The 27330-nt window shown below is 40.4% G+C and overlaps 1 protein-coding gene across 1 annotated transcript in view; it reads right to left on the bottom strand.

Annotated features, from left to right (window-relative positions):
* The window catches only part of ST8SIA1 (ST8 alpha-N-acetyl-neuraminide alpha-2,8-sialyltransferase 1), a 96024-nt gene that overhangs the window by 47764 nt on the left and 20930 nt on the right, over nucleotides 1-27330 (bottom strand). The window contains exon 2 of the mRNA XM_057369536.1: nucleotides 21443-21587. Within this exon, the coding sequence (XP_057225519.1) occupies nucleotides 21443-21587 (145 nt within the window). The remainder of the gene's footprint in view (nucleotides 1-21442; nucleotides 21588-27330) is intronic.

Here is a 27330-nt window from a genome sequence, read left to right as displayed (position 1 = left end):
GTGTGGGGATTATGGAAAAAAAATTAAAAAAGCACATTTGTAGATTGGACACAAATTGACTGTATATCATAGAGAATGTTTTAAATAACGAATGCTCTGGTAATGCCAAGGGAATTCTCCCTGACAAGACAAAAAGAACAAACAGGTGAGAAATTCCAARGATCTGCAAGACTTCTGGGTTCACACTTTCTGACCTGCAATGCACTAAGACCCCAAATTTTGGATTAAAAAATGATAAAAAGAAAATAGAGTTTGGTGATACTGGGGGAAGGGGGGTGAGAGGTGTCTCTTATTCTGGGAGATGTTACAGTTTCCAACATTTCCATAATTGGAATCCTCAAGAAGACCTTATTCTGCCTCCTAAATAGCTGCWTTTAAGTGTTCTGTGGAGTAACCTGGTCCCATGTAAACAGTAGAAAGTGGAAAAATAATTTATAAATTCCTTGTGGAACAGCATGACCAAAATCCATAAACAACTGCCTCTGCTGGCATCTCTCACTACCTTCTCATACTCTTGAGTAACTCCCTTGATTTGTTCTTTTTAAATCCTGAGTGACAAGGCTAAACTTCAAGTCACAGGACAAATCACTAAAATCTTTCAAAATCCACAGGAACACTCAGCAAATCCTTCCTCTTCCCTGATTGCCTGACAACACCAGATGCTATGAGGGGCTCTTCTGTGCGGGATGGTCAGCCCTGCTGTGCTTTGCCAGCACCTTTGGAGACAGCTACACAACAGCCGCCCCCTGGCATTTCCGCTGGCTCAGTGAAACGCTGCCCRGTATTTACACAACCTCCCAGATCACTGGCACTAGGTGGCAGAAGGACACGTAGGAACAGCAGGTATTCCAGCACTTACCTCCCTGTTTCTTAATCTGCTTCAAGTCAGAGAAGAGAAAAAACTGTGCATGAACCTGTATATGCCAGGGTTACATTGATAAAATTCTCTGAGCTTAAGCCAAAAAAAAGGTGCACCAAAACCTTTTTAACTTTGACTGTGTGTTCCATGGAAACAAGGATGAACATAAATTATCACTTCGGGGGGGAAGCTACTTTTTTAATGTCATGCATATCTATTAAACAACACAAGTGGTTATCTTATGACAGTATAACGAGTTTTTCTGCAAGTCTGGGAAATTGCAGTATAAACATCAAGGCAGTTAATCTCCTGCCTTGCAGCACACAATGTCCTGGCTGAGGAAGTTACTCTCTGTGGGCACACATGCACAAAAGCCTTTGTTAAAGTAAATAATTATTATGTCCCAGGTAAGCAAACAAAGACTAWACTAAATAATATGGCTGCCAAGTGACAAAGTCCTCTAACTCTGCCTGTACTTTCTCCCTCAGTGATTTCAGGATGCACAGCTTGAGTAGCAAGCAGAAACCAAAACAGAATAAAGAAAATTGCAGGGTATCTGCTTACTTATGTCTCATGTAGGAATAAGTGGAGAATGTTGAATTGTTCTCTTGTGGCAGTGTAGGACAACACATAATCAGCAAGATATCTGGAAATTTTGTAAGACCAACTATTGCTCATTAAAGGGTACTGCTTACTTTTCCCAGTTTTAAAAACATTTTTTCAATGGTTTCATGTTCTCCAAAATTTTACTAGCAAGACACAGTACATGCAATAAATAAGGTTAGTTTCAGCTCATAARAAATAAAAAGGGCTTCCAATTCTACTTGTAGAAAGGACAAGAACMCTTAAAGGAAGAGATCTCTGAATTGCTGATCCCACTGGTATGAATAAGGAGCTACAGCAAAGTTAATTCATCAAGCTACATAGGCATCAAAATATGGATTTAGTTACCATGGGAGGTATGAAGTAGCAGCACACTTGCATTTTGGCAGTCTATTAAACAATGAACCTCTACAAGGAAAAGATCCTCTCATCAACAAGCAATCCTTGTCTTTCCTTCACCTCTAAATAGTTTAGAGGAACCACTGACATCTTTTGAGATTTGCTGGTAGAAAAACATCAAAGACAAGTAGCAAGGATTGAACTCTTCAGGCAATTTGCAATTAAGAGTKCGAGCAGAGTTTAAACACTGGGATTGGTTTCTCAGCAACATGGAAACACAGCTTATGCTGTTTCATACTTGCAATTTCCTATTTTTTGCCTCTATTAGTGAGAAAAATTAAGCCTCTTAAGGAAGTTTCACTTATCTTGTAGACAAGGAGGCAAAACATTTTAAGACAAACTTCAGACTCTGAAAATTCCAAATTTTACTACACATATGGAGATTATTTACCAATGTATCAATCTRCATCTTACATCTTTAGTTTACCCTTCATCCAGAAAACTATATGGCACATGATCTGGCTCACGTAACTAATAATACATGAAAAGCTGACACGTAAGACTTGAAAAGCAAATAACAACGCACAAAGAAAAAAACACAAAGAATTTCAAGGAGTGCACATAAAGCAATGGTACAGGCCTACATTTAGAACACTTTATTCGAGGTAATCTTTCTGCAGAGAAGTAGAGCCAAGGTTAAAAGCCCTTCCTGGAAAGTCAGAAAGGAGATCAGCAGTATCAAAGGATTTACATATAATGAGTGACTACCGAAGTGTTTAAAAAGCCATGTTTACCAAATAAGGAAGCAATTAGAGGGAAGTGCAGTGCCATGTAATGTCATGGCTAAAGGTTATGAAAACAGAAGTTTAGAAGGTCARGGAGGTTAAGGGGAATAACTCCTGCAATTACAGAACCAATGAGGTTTCCATTAGCTATTTATTTTCTCTGCTAATGAAAACAAAATTCTTTAAAATGTRTTTTCACATAAAGGCATGAGAATAATTCATGAATAACTTAGCATAGCTGATTTGAATAAAAAACAGTCACTTCTACATCAATAATAAAACACTTAGCAACATAAGATTAAAATGGGGRAAAGTGTCATTTCATTATATAAGGATATAGTTTCCCTAAAAAGCAATCAGAAAGTGTCTTTTGTTGCAAGATTACATGAAGCATTATCCAAAGAGCAACAGAGCTGGGGAAGAGTCTGGAGCATAAGTTCTGTGAGGGGCAGTGGAGRGAGCTGGAGATGTTTACCCTGGAGAAAAGGAGGCTCAAGGGAGACCTTACCACTCTCTACAAGTACCTGAAAACAGACTGTAGTCAGGTGGGGGTAGGCCTTTTCTCCCAGGTAATAAGAACAGGACAAGAGGAAGAGGCCTCAAGCTGTGCCAGGGGAGGTTCAGGTTTGACATGAGGAAGAATTTCTCCATGGAAAGGCTTGTCAGGCACTAGAATGGCTGCCTGGGGAGGTGGTGGAATTAACATTATTGGAAGAGTTCAAGAAATGCCTGGATGCATGCTCAGTACTCTGGTCTAGTTGACCAGGTGGAGATCGTTCAAAGATTGGAATCSATGATCCTGGAGGGCTTTTCCAACCTAAATGATTCCGTGATTCTGTGAAAGTTCTCTTGGGGCTTGCTTCTCTACTGAGAGAGCAGCCAAACAGGCCAGGCCACAGGGACCCAACCCAAGCCAAGACAGCACAATTACACATTAGAATCTGAAAACTAACTTCACACAAAGGCCTTTCCTTCCTGACTCAGTGCTTCCCTTGCTTTTAGCAAGACAGAATTCACACAATCCCGCCCAGCTCCTGCTCCAGGAGCCACCCTGTCACCTTGTCACTGTGAGCTGTTTTTTACGTGTCAGGACCATGGACAGCTCTCTGATCCACGGCGGTCCCCCGGCTTTCCCCACCATCCTCTGGGAGGTGTGATTACAGTCCCTGAGGAAAAAGGCTAAAACAAATGACATGCTGCCCCTCTATTCGACGTTGTAATTTGGAGAAGACAATGACAAGTTTCAAGGTTGTACAATATATTCCTTCTCAATTGTATCCAGCCAAAAAAAGTAACACTAAAAGAAAATGTTTTTCCCCCTGAGCRTATAATCTCTTATAACATGACCTGTAGTTAGAAAAGCAGATTAGATTCTTTTCTCTTTTCTCTTTTTTTTTGTATCACTAGTTTGATTCTACACAAGTGGACCACCTAGCCCTTCCATTTCTGWGTTGGTCCTCTGACAATGCCATTCATGATACCTAGAAATGAAAGGTATTAGACCATCCCACTGCAAACAACCAAGTCAGCAACAATATTGTGCCCTTTCCTTTTTTCCCAGTAAAAAAGATTGTAGTGACTCTAGAATACACAGAGAACAAGTAAATTAAATAGTTTCCTTTTAACAGCATCCCTCGTGTACTCTTAATTGCATTTTCACACCCTTCAGCATAGATCTGTACTCTTTTCACCACAAATTAATGTAAAATCAGTCTTGGCCTGCCAGARCCTACATATTCTCTTCTTTTTCACTCAGCTTCTCCTTCGTGCCAGCAAAGCAATGGCACATTTGTGTGTTTCATTTCAGATGTTAATCCCAAAGGGAAAGCTTACCAGAAATACAGAGTTTCATTGAGCTTTTGTATCAAAATCTTGGAGGCCTGCAGAGTTCATAATCTTTCATAAATCAAGATTCAAATGAAAATTTTATAGATATTAATAAATTCATGGCCTCCATTTTTCATTCACAAAATAGTTTCATGGCAAAGCTTCCACTTAAGCAGAGAGAATTTTCACCAAGGTTTCATTAAGCTGAAGAGGACACTTGCAGATACAACTGACTGGCAGATTCCGCACTCCAAATATTCCAGTGAAGAGGAGGTTGTTTTACAACACTCTGCTAAAGATAAATTAGCAATGATTCTACATCAGAATTCAAAATGGGCAAGTCTTTCACAACAAGTTTGCCAAAGTGGTGGGTCACAGGCTACACTATTTTGTTTAAATCACTTCTCCCACTCCTACTTAAAATTCAGACATCCAAATTCGCTACATCAAAGAAATGTAAGAGCTCTACTGAATTTACAGCAATTTGTATGTAACAGGATTCCACACAGAGCTCATTCCACTACAGAACAAGCACAAACTCCACGTGCTTCAGAGCAGGAGCTCTACTCTGTCAGGTCAGACAGGGGTAGAGATTAAACACTCCCTCAGGCCTCTCGAGCCTCAGACACTGTGAATGCTACTCATCCCAGGGAGTGGCCCAGGGAATAGCTCCACACAGTTCAGTGTGCTGGGTGAGTAAAAGGTGAAAAACTCCCCTTTCCAAGAGCATTGCGTGGGAGGATGCAAGATTTCAGGCAGCCAGCACTCAGCGTTTCTTTATTTCTCTCTCCTGCCATGCACAAGAACATATTCCAGAAATGAAGGCACACAGGCAGATAGACAGAAATACTGCTACACAGGCAGATAGAAAAAACAAAAAAACAAAAAAAACAACCGTTTTTAGCTGAGGGCTACAGATCAGGTTGATATGAAGGACAGATTTTTAAGACAGAAGCTCTTACCATAGTCAAATTTCAAAAAAAAAAATAAAAAATCCAAGCAGTAATTCCTTACATGAAGCATGTGTACATATGAAGAAATATCAAGCCCTAACATGGAGAGTTTTCAACAAAGATTTCTTTGGTAGATACAAYATTTTCAGTTACTCCCAAAGGGCTGAATGATGTGATTGTATATTCATATGTATCACACATTCATCTACAAAGAGAGAATATAGCAACAAAAATGCAATTACAGGCCACAATGGCTGGGAACAAGCAATAATCAGGGGAAACAAAAAACTCCATAAATGAATGAAAAAAATAATGCCATGATTTTGTAATAAATGTAAGAGAAGAGCAAATGTTCTTTGTTGACYCAGAAGATGAGGTAATAGCCTGCACAGCTGATTGGACATCTCTGAATTCATYTTCTCTAAACACTGTTGTAATTTATTTTTCATTTTCACAGCCACAGCAGTGCCTTAAAGAACCTAAAGCACAAGCCCAATCCTTCAATTGTCAGCCCAAGCAGCTGTGGGGAGAGAAATTAAAATTATTTTCTCCATAAAAATCAGTAATTTCTAYAGTGAATTTTAAATTTGGGATAGTCTATGTATGAATTTTAAATTGAGGGTAATTTAGGCTAACATTTCTCAACATTCTGATTGCAATCAGCGTGTGTGTTATGTTTAATTTCTGTTTTGATTGTTCACGGRTTTCCATGATTTGCTTTGGGATCTGATCTCCCAGCAGCCTTCCCATGGCATTCCAAGCACAGAATTCCAAACCCCAGAGAACCTACAGTCTGCAACACAGCCTCTAGCTGCTTTATTTTCTGTTCCTTCCCTCAAATGAAAGTTTCTCTCCTCCATCCAAATGAAACAACCGCAAGTCCCAAAAGACTGGGAAAAATATCAAAGTACACTGTAAATTGCTCTTAACACACCACCAAAGTAAAAAATCATTTTCACTCAGCTCATCATTTTTGCACAGACAGCTTTTTTCTACCTCAAATAAGTAGCTAGACATCCACTGAAGGCAAAACATAAAGACATGGCAATCAAAAGACAAATTTTAAAGTAAAACCAGTGCTTTTTAAATTTACTCTTTCTGACAGGAATTTGGAGTGCACTGCCAGTAAGTGGTAGTTAGGCATATGTTAGTGAAAAGAAAGTCTCTGAAAGCATAATTTCAGAGAAAATGCTTTTTGAAAGACCATGAATTCTAGTGAAAAGGCTACTCATCAAAGCCAAACACATACCTTTCACATTTTTGCAAGTTGTATTATATTTAGCTTCCTTAAAAGTACAACAGGATATTAACATATATGCCAGAATATGGATTTTTTTTTAAATTTACAGAGGAAAAAGCTATGAATTGACTGACTTGGATTGCTGCCAAATCAGGAATTCTGCACAACTTAGGTTTTCTGTATTTACKCATGTTTTAAGGAGATTCCAAAAATGAACCACACCTGACCCACTAATGAGATACTTAACAAAATAATTTCATATGGTTTCCAAAACCCCGATCTGTAGAACATTAACATAATATCAAATTCACTTTAAAATTCCATGACCAAATGTCATCACAACATTCTAATGGAGAATGGAACCAGGATATTTTTGTGATCTGAAAAGATCAAAATGGCACACAGAAACAAATGGAGGGAATAAAAGAAAAACAATCACRGAATCATTTAGGATGGAAAAGACCTCCAGAGTGATCAAGTGTAACCTTTGAGCCATCACCACCTTGTCAACTAATTCAGGGCACATCCAGTCATTTCTTGAACACCTCCAGGGTAGTGAATCCATCACACTCTCCTCTTTCACCACTGAATTTTACTGGATAAGACTAGAAGCAGCTGTGGCTTCGATGAGGCAAATACAGAATGTACCAAAACCTCATATAGGCATTGAGAACCACAAAGAATTGTGCACTTTTTCCTTCAGACATGGCAAATCAAACAGATAATGCTTATCATGAAAGTTAATGACACTGGAGTTCTGCTCTAGATTACAGATTCACAGCCTGGCTGCAGCTAGAAGGGATCACTCCCCGACCTGCTGGCAATGCTCTTCCCAGTGCACCCCTGGACACCATTGCCTTTCTCGTCCTCCAGGGCACTGCTGGCTCATGGACAGCCTCTTGTCCACTAAGAGCCCCAGGTCCTTCTCTCCAGAGCTGCTTTCCAGCAGTCCACTCCCAGCCTGTGCTGGTGCTGTTCCTCCCCAGGTGCGAGACTCTGCATTTGCCTTTGTTGAATTTTAGACAGTTCTCTGCCCATCCCTCCAGCCTGCAGAGGTCCCTCTGAAGGGCTCGGGATCAGCCACTCCTCCCAGCTTGGTGTCATTTGTCAGCAAACTCAGACTCTGCTAATCCCTCAGGTTGCTTARTACCCCAACAACAGAACAGAACTGAAACCTGTCTTGTGGGATCTGCAGAGAAGGAGTGCCCTGCAAGAACCAAGCTTACCTTGCTTTTATAAAGAAATGCTACCTCTCCTGCCAAGGCTTGTTTTTTCTATGTTCCTATACCTTCAAAGTCACAACAGCTATCTGAAGCTATCACAAAAGCTATCTGAATAACATGAGAACATTGTTACACAGTGTTACTATGGGGAGAAAAAAGCCATCCAGATAACAAAAGAACAGGCAGCGGCAAAGCAACTGCGGCTCCCGACACCAATCATGAGCAAATCATTTTATAGTTGAAAAATTGACCATGAAAACRTATAATTTATTTCTAGAACACTTTGAATTTCACTCCAGGTGTGCAGATTACCCCAGGATTGGACTAACAGAGTAGTACTTMCAATGAAGGGGGCTCTCTCATCTTTATGCAGGATTCAAATGTCCACAGCAGGATAAAGCAGAGATGCCAGAAGCATTACACTATTGGGAAACAGGTGCAAAATGGGATTTGTACTCCTTGCCTGCATCCTTGCAACGACTCTGAGCTCTAAGCTAAGCTGCAGGGACTCCACACAACATGACAGCAGCCYGGAAAGTGTTAGTGGGGAGTCAATTGATCCCCTAACTGTGATTAAGAAACCAACTAGAAAGAGATATTAATGAAGACTGAAGAAAGCAGCAGTATGTGGGGAGGACTGAAGGCTTCCTAGGAGAGAACACAGAGACAAAAATGTGGTGAGAAAAGCAGGATAAAGAACTGAAGCAGCAGTCCAGGGAGCTGTCATTGTTCTCCATCAGAGAAAGGGACACTGATCCAAAGGGATGCTGTGGGTAGCAGATACCTTTGACAAGGGACAACACAAAAGTACACTGGAATGAGAGACTTTTGAAAAAAATACTGATTTCCTCTCACCTGTAACAGAATTAACCGCTAATACACCTTTACTAGAATGTACGTGCTAGTTCACCTTACTTCTATATTACCAAAATAYCTTTTGCTCTCAGGTGTATTTACTGTTATTCTACAATTGTTCCCCTCTGAGTCAAACACCAGCTCAAATTTCAGCTMAGAGTTTTGCTCTTACAGATTTAAAGACAAAGTGTCTATTGTAAGAACTTCTGAAATCAAGACCTCTGTGAGGTCTCTTGGCAAATCAGATTTGATTTTGATCTGTCTTGTACATAGTCATCTCCATGGAGAAGGGTAACAGAGTCACGTAAAACACCAGTCCTTAACAAATATATGGCAAAAATCCAATTAAGCTGGTGACATTACTTGGGAGCAGGGCAGCTTACAGTAGCCCAATCTGCTTTTCTATAGCTTGAGATGCTCTGAAGGAAGGAAAATGTAGTTCATCAGTGGGAAGATAAACCTAAGTGGGATACGAAAGAAGCAGCTCTGCTGAATAAAAAAGGTGGCATTATTGCAAGCTGASATTTCTGTAAATATCTGGGCGTTAAATGGCTTGACAGAGCTAYACTCACAGACAGCCTGTTACACCAGATCCCCTTCACTGCAGCTCGCCTCAGAACCACCRAACCAGAGTGGGTACCAGCCATCACATTAAGGTCCCTGCCAGGTTAAATTGGCCTTTCAGGTCACCTTACCCTGGGCAAATATTACCCTCAACTAGAGCTGGCAGAGAGAATCAAGTGTAGTGTTCCATAAAGCAGAGAGCCTGCAGTACTCACAGGAAGGGGAAGAAAAAAGATAGCAGGGACATAGTTATTAACATRCACTTTACAAACCAAATCAGTGTGCAAATCAAGTTTACATGGTTAGCAAGAGTAATATTGCATGGAGGTAATTGGCGTATCAAACTTCAGAGTGCAGAAAAAATGGAAATAAGGGCCAAAAGCTTATATTTAAAAGAATAAAACCAGGTATTATATCTTGCATAGCTAATTACTGTGAACAAGGACTTCCTTGCAGGATCAAAATGCTAATAATGAAGCAAGGGGGAAGGATCTAATTTACACTGGAGTAGAATCACACTGAACACTTTCTAACTTTGCCTGGACATTTTTCATCTCCGATGAACAAAGACCCTTTGAAATTACAAAGAAAGCAAGTTTCTGGTCTATTTGGAAATGTTATTTATTTCATAGGCTTCACATAACAGCAGGTTTCAGAAAAGTACTCAGCCTTACAAGTGCTCTGTGGAGCAGATATCAAACTTTAAAGAGAAACCAACATTGCTAATTATCACTACATAGATTTTCTCTACAACTTCCTTATCTGTCAGATGGTCTATTCTCAAACAAACAGATATTCAATCTGAAATTCCCAAAACATAGGGACTACCTTGGCACCATGACAACAATCTGGTGTAAATGCTTGCCTGAACATGACAGTATCTGATCGTACCTCAAGAAAATGTCGCAGAATATAACATAGAATCAGAGAATGGTTTGGGTTGAAAAGGACCTTAAAGACTGTTGAGTTCCAATCCCACTGCCATGGGCAGGGATGCCATCCACTAGACKAGGTTGCTCAGAGCCCCATCCTTAAACAGTTCCAGGGACTGGAACTGTTCTGCAGAACTTCTCTGTCCCAGTACCTCACCACCCTCATGGTAAAGAATTTCTTCCTCATATCCAATCTAAAGCTCCTCTCTGTCAGYGTGAAGCCATTCCCCCTTRTCCTGTCACTCCARCCCTGTAAAAAGTCTCTCTCCACATTTCCTGCAGGCTCYCTTCAGCACTGGAAGGCCACAATGACACCACCCCAAAGTCTTCTCTTCYCCAGGTGAACAAACCCAATTCTTTCAGTCTTTCCTCACAGCAGAGCTGCTCCATTCCTGTAATCAGCTTTGGTGTTTCTCCTCTGGCCTCACTCCAACAGGTCCATGTCCTTCCCATGGAGGAGTGCTCCTTCAGTCAGACTAGACAATGATTCACTAAGGTGAAAACTAGTGACTGCAAAATCTAGTGACTAATAAAGGCTGAGAAACTGGGGAAAAGGGAAAAAGAAAGTAATTATTTGTTACCCAACAAGCCACAATACCAAAATTATGAGTCCTTAGCAGAATTGCAGTCAGCAAAAGGGTACTGTTGGTTAAATCCTGGCCTTTCTGAAGTCAGCTGGAACACTTCTGCTGATGTGGGTGTAACCAGGCTTCACTGACCCTATTTTACCACATACCTTGTTACTCGTTTGGCTACAGTTCTTTTTATATTCATATRCTGGCCTGAGTATCACAGGCACTCTCTAGGTCTCTTCCCTTTTTTTCTTTTTTCCAAGGAAGAGTGGTTCAGCATTTTTAACTGTTTACCGTGTGGGAAAAAGGGATTTTGCAGTATTTCTTCCCCACAAACTCTACCTGAAGAAACCCTCATTTTAATTTTCTCCAGAGGTCTCCAGGCATAGATTTGGCTGTGCAGTAACACCATGCATTGAATTTGAATGATTGCARTGTGCCTGAGGGAATTGTTATAAAGAGCATCAAACTCATACAAGAGTTATTTCTCTTTGGCTTTCTCATTTTGACTGGCACAATACTGGATCACAGAACAGACCTGTGTAGCCTTTGCATTTATTTTCTTCTTCCACCTAAACTGTTTCCTCTCGAGCCCAGTCCCAACAACTCAAATTTGCAGCATTGCTCCACAGTACCAAGCTACACTGTGCACAGGATAATCAGCAACACTAAACACAAGCTTGTTCAAGCAGAAAGGTGACATTAAACTCTGCTTTTTGGAGTATTTGGTATTGATGTGTCATACCATTCCAAAGGATAAATCTGAGGATACATTTCTGAGGGTGAGGGCAGCACATAGTTAACTGGCATATATTTTCTTTACAGACCATTAGGAAAACAAAAACATTCAGTAGTTAAAAAAAAAAACAGCTATTTGATTAAAAGACTTGGGGTTGTTTGGCCTAGAGAAAAAGACTATGGGGAGACTTGATAGCAGTCATATGTTGAAAAGACAAGAAAAAAAGTATCTCTTAACTTATAGCCGGCAGGGAACTTCAAGTTACATGTCAGGAAATATATCCTGTGCATAAGGGCAGCTGCTTACTAGATTGGACAGTCTAGTRGGTTGTGGAATTTCCATTACTGGAAGCTGTAAAAATTACTAGATAAATATTTTGGAAAAACCTGAAAGATGGTAGATATAGATTAGATGTTAAAAAAGAAATCTTTACTATGAGCATGGTGAGACACTGGAATAGGATACTCAGMGAAGCTGTGGCTGCCCCATCCCTGGAAATGTTCAAGACCAGGCTGGATGGGGYTCTRAACAACCTGGTGTGGTGGAAGGTGYCCCTGCCCATGGGGCATGAGATAATCTTTMARGTTYCTTCCAACCCAAACCATTCTATGATGCTGGCAGAGCCCTCAGCCATAGGGCAGAGGCAGTAGGACAGTGACCTCTGAACATCCCCTCCAGACAATGAATTGACACAGGTTTCACTATGATTCCACCAGAATGAACTGATGGTGCCTTAKGTTTTGGTGCAGCACTGCCTTGTGAATCCCCTGTGAAGGGGCAAGACTGACTTTGTATGATTAAATAATAAATAGTGCTGTACCTCTGGATTATGCGGTGTGATTGAATGCATTTCTTCAAGCACCCTTATGAGTACAAAAGGGAGCAGTGTGAAAATAGGTGCTGATTTGGCTTTGCTACAGCAGAAGCCCTTTTTTTCTTGTAGCTGGTGCTTCTTGAGCAAGTCCATCAGGTAAGAGGATGGAGCTCACAAAAATACCTGACAGGAGGCTGTAGCCAGGTGAGGGTTGGCCTCTTCTCCCAGGAGGAAAAAAGTGTCAGGTCAAGAAGAAATGGCCTCAAGCTGTAGCMGGAAAGGTTCAGGTTGGACATCAAGAATTACTTCACTGAAAGGGTTGTCAAGCATTGGAACAGGATGCCCAGGGAAGGTGTGGAGTTGCCATCCCTGGAACAAGAAAAGGACTGGACAAGGCACTGAGTGCTAAGGTTTAGTTGACTAGGCGGTCATTGGTCAAAGATTGCACTTGATGATCTTGGAGGTCTTTTCCAACCTAAATGATCTTAAGTGATACTCCCTGTCACCACACRTGGCTGTCAGGCATTCCCAGCATGTATTTGTGGCTAGCAAGGTTGTATTCTTAACTAGGGGGAACAATCAATGAGATGGTACAGAGAAGGTGAGCGAGGAGGTCTCCTGGGAGCTGCCTGCCCATGCACACCACTGAAGGCTGCACTAATGTTGGAATCACCAGGGTCACCTTCACCACACTGACATCTTCAGCCGCTGTAGGAAACCTCACGTTACCCCGGGACTTAATAGGCTGCAAACACATTGGTCACATCCCATAAAACTGTAAGGAGATGTTATACATGTGAATAATTGGTCTATCAGCATTCCATAGTACATTTATCCCTGTCTAACTGGCTCACTAAATGTTCCCATCAGCATAAGGCAGCAACACCTTTGTATTACAGCAATATACCTGTGCTTAAACTGTTCTATGAATCTAGACCTTGCCTTAAAACAAACCTGCTGCCGTGTCAGACAATGATCTGCACGACTTGGGAGCTCCTAAAAAACTATTTTGGGTCTCAGAGCTAATGTTTGGGATACAATTTGGGTCATTTCCCCCAGAAAAAATGATCATCCGGATCCAGATGTCTTTCATCCAGACCTTCTGAAACTGGAGACCATTARTCCAGTCTGTTTTACACTGAGGAAAATAGAGCCATTGGAGACTATTTCCACAAGACAATATTAAAACAGCTCTACTGCAGCCACCAAACTGGCATGCAAAATCTCAAACCTCTGCCTTAACCCCACTCACTGGATTTTATAACCAATTTTCAGCTTAGACCAAGGGCTCACCTAGGAAATGCGTGCAGAATTGTGCTGACAATAACGTACCTTACAGGAAAATACCCTGCAAATGCCTCCAGCAGTCTCCCTGGGACTGATGCAGTGGACTAAAGTCAGTGAGCCCAAGCCATGGTCTTGGACTCAAGTATTCCTCCTCCAAACCCTCTRCAAAGCCAAGTATGTTTTTATGAAAGTTGCTCTTCTCCACAACGTACCCAGACTGGCACTGCCAATTGCCCCCAGCAGCAAATGCCTATTGTTGGCAGAAATGTCTAAGACAGTCTTTAAAATAGAAATTATATTTTACATTAATCATTTTCTTGCAGAAGAAGGGAAAAAAAGAAAAGAATTCTGCACTAAAAAGAACTATTTCTTTCTGCACTTGGGATTCACAGTCATATTACACAATCTGAATTCACCAGGCCATTAAATGTTATATGTTGGCTCAGCTCACAGCAGTCCTTTCAGTCTCCTTGCCTTCACCTGCCACTACAGACTAACTCTTTGGCCACCACATTCCAGTCACCTCAGGCTGGTCATCACTGGCCAGTAGATAATCTGCAGCACAGATTTAATTGCCAATTTTCTCCTTAAATATTTTAAAAGGGTATAATCTTTGTCGATCAAGAAGGAAAAAGCAGTCTGGACTCGTGGTCTGAGAACCTGAAACCTACTGGATCAACTCCTAGTCATTCTTCTGCCCAGTGGTAAGAGCCAGGCATGAAATGGAACAAACCTTAAGCCTCAAAAAAAGCCAGTACTGGTATTAAATACATTTAAAGAAGTATGTCACAAAAAAAGCCAACTACTGAAGAGAGAAATTTAAGGTAATGTGCTCTGATCATTGAATAATTCAAATATATAGTTACATATACAGCAAAACACCTTTAAACTGAACAAGTTTAATTTTAATAATAAAATTAACAAATAAAATGAAAGACCAACAGGTTGACAGCATACAAAGAATAAAGCTTACTCAAGAAGCAAAGGTTTCAYTGCACCTGTAGGTGGAAGTCTTGGTATATAAACGAGTTCACTGCCAGAAAAACTGCATGGAGAAACAATCTCCTTTAACATCTTATCAGATATATAAAGCTACAACAAAACAAACAAAACAAACCTAACCATGTTGGCTTTAGGGAGACTAGAGCTCACCCTTATTCCTATTTTTATACCCCCAGCCAGGCAGCTCATATGCCCTGAAGTCACTTAYAGCCATCAGAAGTCTGCTGTTCCTGTAGCTTCTCATTTCTGACCACTTCCCTTAATTATTCTTTTGCTTGCAACACTTCCTGTTTCTAAAGCAGCACGTTTATGTCACCATAAATCAGAGGAGCACTGACTAAAATGCCCAAAAAATTCCCAGGGTCTCTCTGTCCCTCTTTGCTTGCGCTTCTCACTTCCTCTTTAAATTCAGCCTTTTTGCTCTGTACTTTGCAATCCCACAGAATAACATTAGTAGTTGTGACTTATAGGTGTTGTAAAAATGATACTTCAGGGAGTTGTGCAGCCAATGAGTAGAAACACGAGATCTGGTATTACCTAGGAAAGGGAATGATGGATGCTCCGTCACTTTGGATTTGAAACAGAAAGGTTGAGCCAGGGCAGCCAATCCTCCATCTCTGCCTGCAGGCCAAACTGACACTCTGCAGCCAGATCCAGTCTTTTCCTTTCTCTCTGTTACRTTTGGAAAGGTCAGTTTATGTGTTTGCACAGACTGAGATAAAGCTAATTTGGCGTGTGCATTATTGCAGATAAACTCCACAAAAATCAGGCTCACCCAGGACAGCCTGGCTGAGCTGCCTGGCTGGAGACATTCAGCAAGTCCAGGGTGACCAAAGCTCTCATCACCAGGGGACAAAAGGAAACAGGGACAGAAAGTGACTCCTTGGTCTGGCTCAAGTTCCTTCAACAAGGGCCCATCCTTTAGTTACCTGTTTCAAACTAAATACATTCCAGCTCAGGTTTTTTAGCATAAATTTGATTTTCACCATTAGGTGTGTTTGCATCTTGTCTCCACAAAGCGGTTTCAGAAAGACTGCGGCTTTTGCTTAACTGACCACCCATAACAGAGGATGCTCTATTATAGCTTCCCTAACAGGCCACACAAACTGGCCAAATTACACAGTTCTTAACTAGTCAGGATGGAATCATAGTGAGGGTAGGGGCTTCTCTCAACTAAATATTAAGCCATATTTTTGTTGATCACCCTGATGCCAACAGCTAGAGATTATCCAGGACTGAAGGGAAGACTCATGCTCCAAAAGAGCACAATTTGTCAGGTCTCTACAGACAGTATTTCATCTCCCAGTTTATGAAATGCACTACATAATACAATTGCTTGCATAAGAAAAAAAAAATCTTAGTTGCTTGCCCAAAACACAAGTTTTATTTCACAATATTTAAATACTTCTTCACCTTTTAGTATACAATGTTTTCCACATTTTCAATAACYAATGTTTATCACATTTTCATTTTGAGTCAATATATGCAGCCCCAATTAAGAACAGAGTTTGCATAATAAAGTAAGCATGGTGAGGAGGAAAAAAAATGAAGGAAGGAAGAAGGAAAAAGGACCAAAAGGGAAAGCACCAAGAAATTCCCCAAAATCCTAACTAAATACCATTCAAATGCAGACAGGCAGGGAGGTGCTATTAGACAGCAGAATTAAAGGAAATAGAAATAAAAGCTGCTTAATAGAACGTCTATAAACCTAAAATTTACGTCCCTATCCAAGACATCAAGAAAAAAGATCACATMTGACAGCCAATATTTCACTGTGTTTCTCCAAGCAGTTATTAATTACAGAGCATTACTGAGAACAGAGTACACTGCTAGCAAAAAATTAACAAAGCATTTCCTAAGTCAACAGCAAAGGTAGTAATTCCTGCCTCCTGGCAACACTGCAGCCTATCAGATCCTAGCCCTCATTGCTTCAGGTGGTTTCCCATTTTACTCACAATCTTTGGATCACCTGGGTCTAAAAYCAGTCCATCAAAACAGAGTGTTTGCCCTAAGCAAGGTAACATTAAAGGGGTTCACTTTCTTTGCACAGTTGAAGCTTCACATTCCACCCTGGATCCACAGCAGCTGACTCCCATCTAAGCTTTCCCAGAASCTGCTGCTCCTACACCTCCACCTTTTGCTGGAACCAAAGTGCCATTTCTGTCCTCGGGATGTTTTTCCTGATATTCTCAGCATGCGATAAGGGGAAAGTCCTGCACACTCTACAGCAAACTCCCTCTACCAATCTGATTTTTTTTTCCTGAAATAATTACAAATTGTTCTATTTTCTGCAGGCTATAACTTCAAGAGCATTTGAAAAGCACCAGCAGGAGGACACAATCTCTGGCCAAATTAAAGATTTTGTGAGCAACCAAGAAAAACCAAATAAGCTCCCAGAATTTAACAGGTACCCTGAATGAAAAACACAAATCACACAGCACAATCATAAAATAATTCACTGTTACCCAATAAACCATAAAAAAACCCCAGAAAATGTCAGAGAATGTCTCCATTTCACATTTACAATTAGAGCAACTTTTTTCCTGACTTTATATTAAGGGCTGAAATCTAAACTTAAAACAAATACTTGTATTATAWATGTAGTTTGAAAAATACCATCTTCTCTGGATCACAAAGTATCTACCTAAACAGACACCACATTTCCCTTTTTTTTTTTTTTTTTGTGTGGCTGGCAGTTATTTCCTTTGGATTTCTCCAACACCATTTGTGATGACTATTCATGAGAAGCTCAGTGCTGGTAGCCACTCTTGCAGATGACAGCTTCTGCAAGTGACACTTTACCAGGGATTTGAGCAGCTGAGGAATCACATTTGAGTAATTTACTGGTACCAAAAGTTACTAAGTGCTTCAAGTGAAATACAAAGAAAGAAATTTTTTTTTCAATTAATAATTTTCTTTTGCCAGATTAAAAAGTTAAATTTTAACATTTGAAATGTCTTTTAAAATGTATTTACTCCTTGACCCTCCAAAACAATATTTTACATGGCAAAGTGAGAAGTTACATTTGATTTAATTGGGGTTTTTAACCTCGTGGGGGATGGAGAAAGGAGACTTCAGAAATTTACCTCAGTTCTTCCTTGTGTCTTCCTTTTGMCAATAAGCAACAAAAATCAATTATTTGCACAAAAATCCTAAATACTGAGGTGAGGGTTTTTTCCCCTCTGATGCTAAAGTCTGAAATTTAGTTTTGAAACCCTAAGGAGGAAAAAGATAGCAAGGAATGAAAAATTATTTTAAAAAAGTTTGAAACTAAGGCTTGTTGGATTCTATAACTCTAAAGCAGATGAGTGTTGGTTCATGTTTCTCTCATGTGGTTTTGAGTTACATCCCAGCTACTCACGTGGTTGCATCCTGCTTACTCAGAGCAGCTAAAAATGACTGCAGGAATATATGGAAGCCTGGTTTGTCCCATTCCAGTCAGAGGGCGAAGGGTGGCAAATGCTCGTCATGCCCTCTGTTGTGCCTCTGTGGAATGCTGCAGGACCAGAGCTGATGGCTGAACATCCAGAGGGGGGGACGTGTGTCTCTGTCCCATCAGGGACAGTCCTGGACACACCAACACACAGCTCTGTGTCCTGGTTCATAAAGGTCCACAGTGGTGACAAAATACAAGCTGCCCATGACCTTTAGCAGGCAGCCTGGCTTCTCCTGGCTTCTCCTTCTACCCTGACTGCTGGGTACTGACCAGTTTCTCCCCAGGATGGGAAAGATGGTGGAGCCTCTGTAATGTCTCATTTCTGCTTCCAAAAATTAAAATTCTCCAAATCAAGGGGTAAAATGACACAGAGAGAGGTAGACTTAGAGGAGCCACTCCCAGCAGCTGCAGTTACTGGTTCATGCAAAATCTGCAACATCAAGTTTTGTCCTCATGAACTGAAATGGAACACTGAATGACTGTTTCCACATAGAAGATTTTATCATTTGCAAATTTCTCCCATGGCACATCAAAAACTTGAAAAAATAAAAGGAGGAGTAATAAWATCACTCAAAGTCTGAGGAAAAAAGAGACAGCAACAAAGCTGATAAAAAAACCAAACCAACAGCTGAAATACAGTCTTTAAAAAAAAAAAGGTAGAATGAAATGTCATAAMACCACCAAAACCTCTTAACCTTTTCATTTCAAACAAAAACTGRAAAACTAATTAATTTATATTAAATTTATATTTTCATGAAATAGCATTTTTAGTGGAAAAGCATTCTGTCAGAAAATGTTGACCCAGCTGTACRAATTTTATCTAGAGATTGCTCAGAAGCAAAACTGTTCTATTTTTTATTGGTCACATTCAGAAATAAGTGACATTTTACATATTAATTTTGGACATATTTATTCCTATATAACATGAAATATAGCAAGTTCCCAATTTATTTTTGAGTTACATTATCCTACAAGTTATTTACTGGTTCAGATCTGAGAAATCTTCTGTTATCACCAAATTTCTCTAGCCCAGCAGATTGATGTGGATGGAGACATTTTTATTTATTCCAGAGGAAATATTTTTTCAATTATTTCAGCATAGCTGTTGTCCTTTATATTCCTGTTATAACCCCTGGGCATCTCAGAGTATTAACCATATTTTGTGAGTTGTTTTAAGCTTCTCGATATTTTTGAAAGGAATATTCATCTTCAGGAAAATTGCTTGCAAGCAAGCTAGTAATAGACACCATTCTTCAGAACAGGAGCCTGAAAAATTTAGGCAAGCATTTTTCTTGAAACAAAGAGAAATAAAAAAATACATTTAMAAATTTACTGCAAATAAATCCCCCTTAGCTTTCAAGCCTACCAGGATTTCATCTTGATACAGGCCTACAAAATTCCTCTGGGCAAAATGCATAGGAGTAACACATCAAATTAGAGGCAGTGATATTTGCAAGGAAAGTAGGAACAGTAGCCAGTAGCACTTGTCAGAAACAAACTGACCTTCAACTCATTAAAGGGATGGATAGCATTCCTGGGTTGGAACATCCTAGGGATGGAACAYGACGAAAATTACCCTTTTCCATCACCCTCCTTACAGCAGCATTTTTCCAGTCCCTCTGCAGCCTGCTTGGCAAGCCTAAGAGCCACTGAAGGCCCAGCTCCTCAGTTTACATTGTCCCCCAGGAGTTTCTCTCTTCAGAACATCCCAGATCTTTAGTCTTGATCTGCCAACTGATAAACTTTAAGGACAGGTTTTAGGATCCCAGGAACCAGTGGAGTTGCAAAGACTGTGATTACTCTCTAACCTCTCTGAAGGAGCCCATCCAGCACTCTGCTGGGACAGGAGGTAGGACATCACTGTGGCTGAGAAGAGTGCTAGGTTTTAATCCAAAAAAAGCTCCCAGATCTGAAATCCCAAATCCATCACAAAACAGTGACCTCTGCCAGCCCAGGTGGGGCTTTCCTGAAGCCTTGGAAAGGACACGCACGCTTTGAGCAMCTGCTGCCAGGATATTTGTGTGGTACAGAGTCCACAGCTCTGCCAAGGATTCYGGTTTCCTCCAACAAACAGTGCAATATTGTTGCAACAAATCAAGCTAATCATCATAGACAAGAATTGCAGCTACTGCTCTGCAACACAGCATAAACTTTCTATCAGCCTCCTGAAATTCATTCCAGCCAGGAAGCCCCTTTCCAGCTGTGCTGCAGGAAAGAGCCGCTTTCCAGGCAGGTTTCAGACTCTACTTGTTTGTTGAGTTTTCTGGGACACAGCGGCCAGGAGCAGCCTGAGGGAGGCAGAGGTCCCTTGTCCAGTTCATGGCAAAAGGCACAAGTGACAAACAGAGGACCTGGCATCCTGAACTAGACACAGCTGGAACAGCTGGGCAGAGCTCCTCTGGATCATAACAAGGCAGACGRGCTGTTCCCATTGCCTCTGTCCCACACTGCATTTTCCCCTCTCCATTAAAACAAACTCATTCAAAGTAATAAATCTGTTTCTGAGATCTAAAAACTACTTAAAAAGAAAARACCTAAAACTTTGATGTTTTATTCGCAGGATGAAGTTAACAGTTAAGAACTCTGCTGCATGTTTAACTGAAACAGCAACAAATGAGGAGCCCTGTGTGAATGACTCCACGCTGACTGGGAGCCTGAACCTCCCTATACCTGTACCTTGAATTTGACAGATTAATGTAGTAGGCAAATCAGATGTTTGACTTTAAGCATGTAGCCACATAAAACATTCTCTCCTTCCACATACAAAATTCAATATAACAAACACACTATTTAGTTTCAGTTCATGTATTAAAAATACAAGAAGCAGCTTGGATCAGTGTTACAAATTGCCAGCACTCAAAACCCCTGCACTTAACCGAATGCACCTTTGATGGATATTTTTAACCAACYACTTCCAACATTCCAAAACACAGCAAGGATCAACAAGGTCAAGCTGTTGGCTKCTCTTAATGGGCTCACGTTTCTTGCCATCAGTGAACTTCATTAACCTGGAAGTAACTTGGGACACCTTCACACCAAGCACTGTCCCACCTTGGCTACASAGATCTGAACTGAAGCAACTGAACTGAGCTGAGGGATCAGGCTCACAGTGACTGTGATCCCTCACTGAAGTGCAAAAATTACCCTCTTAAAATAGCCAGAACCAAGCATTTTAAAAATCAAGACAGATGACCCAATTTCATTGTGTACATCCCAAAAAGCCGCCAGGGAAGTATTAATATCCATACAAACAAAATTTTCAGAACATGGAACTAAAAAAGCAAATGCTGTTTGGTATTGAGAAATGAAGATACAATTTCTTGATGACCCTTCAGCCTGTTTATACTCATTCGTGTCATGTTACTATTCAGTTTTTTAACAAGTAAAATGAAAATAAATCATGGTTACTAACCTGTGGGAAGAGAGAGTAAGTTGCATTGTCAATTGTGACAGAATATAAAAATTCCCCATCAAACCAGAGGTTCTTTCCCATGGGGGAATTCATCTTTGTCATAGCAAAGAGCTGCCCAGGGTCACAACATTCTTCCAGCAGCTTCCTAGAGAAGGGAACAAAAGACAAAGTATTAATTGAAGGCTTTGTTAATGATCACCCCTCACATCTCTGTTCCATTACTCTMAGGTTCTCCAAAGCTACCCTTCCCAGCCAGCAGATGAAACATGGGACTCTTTTTACTTAAAGGGGTCRGAAAATCTGCTTTAATTTAAGAAAATCTTAGAAATAAACAGTAAAGGAAATAAAAATATCTCAATTTTCATTCAGATTGACACAGAAACAAAATCAAGATTCAGCAAATGAAACTCCATCCTGCACAGCCCATTTTAATGGGTAAAAATCTGGTCTCCATCACATACAGAAATCAGAGAAGCTCCTTTGAAAATTAGATCCAAGGTACATAAATATTCAGTACCAAAACTTATTCATGAAGAGCAGACCTCCTAAAACCCCACAGTTACATAACTTATGTATGGAAATTTTGGCACCTCTCTTCAGTTACTGAATGTCCTTGTACTACATAACCAGCAGTATTAGAGACTGCTTCCTCACTGAAGTCCAGCTTGAGTCATCCCAGTATGGTGGATATATATAGAGTGGATATACTTGTTAGTGTGCCTGCTGAAATGCCATATCCTTTTACTCCTTCATTTCCCAAAAATACTACTCAGCCTGACTAGAAATGGGAGAGCTGCTGAGGTGGTTGAAGGTTGTTCTGAAAATTCCGTACCACAGCAAACCCAGCAATTAATATCCTAAAACACAGACTGATGAAAAGCTCTAAAGTTTCAGAATATCCTATCTTTCCAAAGCCTGCAGGCACTAGGAAGGGTGACACTCCCAGATGTATGTAAAATACACATTGCAGAATTCTGCCATTACAGTATATTATGGTGTTTTCATAAACATCTGTCATATTTTTTAAAGGGAATCCCAAAGAGATTGGAACCATTTCTAGTGGCTCCTGCATACAGGAGTTCTATGCAGAAAAACATTAATTATTAGTGACTACTAAAATGCTTGATATAGCTCTTTTCTTCTGCAAAAGAGGAGATTAATTCAAAACCTAGAAGTCATTCACAGAAATTTAATTTTTTAGAATTTAAAAAAGTTTTAGCTACTTTTCTTCTCTAAAAATTGGTGTTTGAAAAAAACAACATTATTTTTTTATTGATTTTGCCATAAGTTAATAATTATCTGCTTGTGTGTGAGTATTATGTTTCAGACACACTTCAAGTGAARTAACAGTAAGTTCCCTGCAACAACTTCCCTAAGAATGTGGCAGAGCCCACARGGTTGGAGATTTTCAAGACACAACAGAACAAGATGCTGTATATTCTTATCTAGGTTCCATTTCCACAAAATGTTGGAACAGGTGATCACTTGAGACTCCTTCCCACCTTGGCAGGTTTGTAATTATGGAGCTGGCTGTTGCAGAGCTGATGTGCAACAGAGCAATGTGTCAGAGAGTGCAGAAATTCCCATTCTGAGAACACCAATGGCTTTATCTACAACCATCAAGGAAAGGCTTCACATCACCCTCCTGCTAAAAGTAAAGCCCAAATAAAGCCTTCATCCCAGAACTGTGAAAACCAAATTACAGAAAATGGGAAATCTCTCATTGAGTAACTTTTGCAAAGCAAAAGACTGGCACCGAATACTGTTCCAAAGACAAGACTGGACAGCGGAGATTTTCTGGCTGTCCACAAACCAGTTTGCAGATTTTGGAAAATTATTTCTCTCTCTCAAGTGGAAAGAAAAWAATTCTGTGTATTTTTCTATCCCCACAGCAACTCTTTCAAAAAACATAAGTTAATCCAAGATCAGCTGGAGCCATTTGTTACAAAACTATATAACAAAATCAAAATTTCCCAGTGCAATCCTGCAACCCACACCTCCTCTGGAAGTCTAGTCTGAACTAGAAGCACAAAGAAACYACCAAATAACTGAGTGGAAAATTATCTAGGGAGTGTTTTGTATTAATGAATCTTTTCTCAGCCAGGGTAGATTAAAGAGCTAAGGAGCAGCTCTTTGTACAACTCCTTCCCTATTTATTAGTCTAGATATATATCCCTATYCTTTCCCCTCCCCAAAAATGCATTCTTTCAGTTCCCACTGAATCCTTCATTAATAAACCCATTATGGAAAGCAGCAGGGGTCTCCTGGAAGGGCCACAAATAGGCACACCACCAGTTCAAGCTTGCATCTGTGTCTATGAGCACAAAAATCTTGYGCAGTCATGTATGCTTTCTGACAGAAAAGAATAATTATTCAATGTCTCTTTTTCTGATCCGAATCCCAGAGTTACAAAGCAAGAAAAGCTTCATAGGAGAACGCTCATTTAAAAGCAGAATGGATTCAAAGACAAACCAGTAGCTGGATACTTTGCAGCATCAGGGAGACTGAACTGTTTGCTGACTGTGATTTAAAAGTACAGCAGAAATGTTATGATAGAATTTGCAGAACTGCAGCAGCTTTTAGCCAGGAAGCATTCTTTCACTCACAGAACATAAATAATATGCTTTTGATTCAAAGCTATCTAATTCAGAGGAGACTTGTCTATGAGAAGACTTACTATTGGGATTGAAAAAGGCACTAGGGCCCCTCAGAACCAAGAACACATACAGAACAAATCCCTACTTGTGGGAGAAGTGGGAGAAATATTCTTTGAAGAATCTCACTTCAAGCCCCTCAGATTTCAGCAGGAATTGGGCACCAGATAGGTCATTAAGCAAAGGGCAGCCCAGCACTGAGGTCCTAACCTGAATTCATCCACAAAGCCAGTGAAAGAGCTTTGATAAAACTCCCAAACTACTTATTCTTCATCTTAAATTAACAAACTTTGCAGTCTGATTTCAGTTTGAAGACAGTTAATGCTTAATCTCACCCTGGTTTGACTCAAGKCCCAGTCAACAATGACTCAGGAGCTATTTTGAAAATCCCAAATGCAGCAAATATAATATCTAAAGGAAAAAATGGACAATTTCATAGCATGGAGTGCCAGCCAGGAGGTCACAGCCTTTTAGGAGGGGGGTCCTGCCTCCCCAGCACAGCACCATTTCTCCAGCTGYCTTGGGATGCTGTCCTACATGGAGCATGTAAACACCACCACCACTGTGGAGGGCAGGGGGAGCAAAATGCTTCCTCTCACATTTTTCCRTTTAAATCAACGCAAGTGAGTTGTACTCATTAATGTGGAAAAGATCMGATTGATGAGAAGCTTGATGCTTGTCAGGCAACAGCAGCAAGAGGAGGGCACCTTCACAAAGCTTCTCCAGGGAAATGGTGGAGTCACCATGCCTGGAAGTGTTCAAAAAACAAGGATGATCCAGGGCACATGGATGGGGAGAGGACAGGAGAGACAACAGCTTGATGTTGCTCCTGCTGGTCCCTGCAAACATCAGCAGCTCCCTCAATGAACAAGGGCATTGATTCAACCATTGCTCAAAAATGGTAACATGAAAATTATTATTTCATTACAGTATGGCTTTAATGAAGCATTAAAATAATGACTGAGGCTCATGTTCAAGTTTGAGATTAAAATCATTTGTGAAATGAATTGCTTTAGCCAGACTCTGCTCAGCTGCCTGGATTCAGGTGGCATCATGCTAACCTTGATCCGGTGACTSCAAAATGCAGCCAGGATCTGACAGCGCAGCCTGACATAACCTCCTTCCCTTTACACTGCTGTTGCCATTCATCTCAACTTCTCTTGTTTTGCTTTGGGATTAAAGGAATCTGAAGGCTCAGGAAAAAAAAAACCTGAATCTGGCTTTGGAGTTTTGGTTGGTGTCAAGAGAACACCATCAGGCCGTCACTCACAAGCAGGGTTTTGTGGAGGTGCTGGAATTCAGAGCACGGACGGTCGCTTGGGTTCACTAGGGAAGACTTGCACAGCTCCYTTTCACTGCAATTTATTAACTGCTTCCATCTACATACCCCCCAGCAGAGGCAGGAGGACCCACTGAGAACCTTGTGGAATCCACAGCTAAATCAGCACCTATTTCCCAGCATGTGCATCCCCTGTACTTCAGGGATTAATACCAATAGTGGCTCTGAAACACATCTGGCTGGACCACCTCCAACACTGTCTCAAAACCTAATACCGAAATTCTCCTCATGCTGCCTTTGGTGTACTGTTTCCATAAGAATAACACATCCCYRTGTTTTTGYAAGAAGTTTCRGTGGCAGGGGAGAAATCAAAATCAYTGCTTAATAAAATATTSTCTTCAATAAATTTGCAACCCTGTTCAGAGTCTGATWTTTTTGGCACTTCAGATTTTGGCTGATTTTAAAATTATTTTTCCTCCCCTCCTTTAAGAGATCCTTGGCTTCTGAAATTTCAACCTCCCCTCTGATGAGCAAAAATGCTGGACTTTCCTGAATTTCTTGCTGTGAACAAAGTTTTTTACTCTTTCTGCAATTCCGATTGCTATTTTCTCTTTTTCAAGATCCAYCCCTAAATATTTCATTCTAAATAAAGCCTGGAAATATTATTTCTAGGGTAGCCACCCCCTGCCAACTACAGGGACAAACTGACCTCTCATTACCCATGCACCCCAYGCCATCCAAGAACAGACAAAAAATCTAGGCCTATATCCCATCTCCCAGAGTAGCCAGCAGCCAATAAAAACAGCCACATAATGGCTCTACTTGTGGCCATTTTTTGCTCCAAGCTGGAAGCCTGGGAATTTTATGGCCCTACAGAATGCTACAAAGCCATTCAACAACAGTAAAATCACTAGTTCTACTACAATCTATGAGCTTGGAGCTGCAGTTGGCATCTGGCTGCTGTATATTCTGTGAAAATGTTGTTGGGTTTGGTCATACACATTGAATTTCTCTTCCCTAAAAAGCTCAATCTAATACTTTTAASTGGGGGTTAGCGTGAAGAATTTACTGAGACTTTGAGGGTTTCATGGTGTTTAAAGCATCTTACTACTCCAGGCACACCACCCCACTGAAGATGAAATTGAAAATTATCATCAGCACAACTGCTTGGAAATACGATCTTAAAATTGCCCTCCTAAGAAAGATCACCTGGACAAGTACCAAATGARTCAGAGAATGGCCGATGCAAATGCTCTTGATATCCACAGAAGCATACCAAATTGTTTTTTTTGGGACAGCAGTCATACTTGAAGCTCTAGATAAAATTAAGACCTTTGCCAAATTAATTTAAATCAAGAATACATTGATGTGCATAGGTTCAYCTCTGAAAATCCCCAGTTACATAAGCTGGAAGGACAGGTCTAAATGCAATGAAAAAGRAATATGAAAAGAGTGGATACCACAGAGCACAACAGAGATAATCTGATTTACTCCCCAGTCAAGGTCTCTGCAATATGATAAGATTTTACGAAGACTAAAGTCATTACTGTTTTCCTCCTCACATTTATAACTATATTGTTTCTTGATATGAAACTTTCAGCCTATGTCAATGMCCCCTGCAGCAATTTCTGGTGTCTGGACTTTAAAAGGATCATCTAATATTTCCCCCATCTTCCTCAAGAGAGGAAAATTATCAGGACAATAAAAAGGTCACAGACAACAAATCATGCCTGGCAATGCAATCTGCATGAAGTGAGAGAGGTTACAGACASCACAGAATAAGGACAATTCATGAAAACCATCTCCATAAGCTTAGCAATAAAGCTGCATGTGACTTTTAAAAGTAAAAATTTAACTATAAATTAAAGATAAATTGCTACAAATTGCCAAATTAATATATGGGGAAAAAACTATGAAATCAAKCACTTGCATCTTTTCTGTATCATCAACATCTT

The sequence above is a fragment of the Malurus melanocephalus genome, unplaced genomic scaffold (assembly GCF_030028575.1).
Source record: "Malurus melanocephalus ecotype Western Australia unplaced genomic scaffold, MMel_1.1 scaffold_112, whole genome shotgun sequence".
In the NCBI taxonomy this organism is placed as follows: domain Eukaryota; kingdom Metazoa; phylum Chordata; class Aves; order Passeriformes; family Maluridae; genus Malurus; species Malurus melanocephalus.
This window is presented reverse-complemented; position numbering and strand designations above follow the sequence as displayed.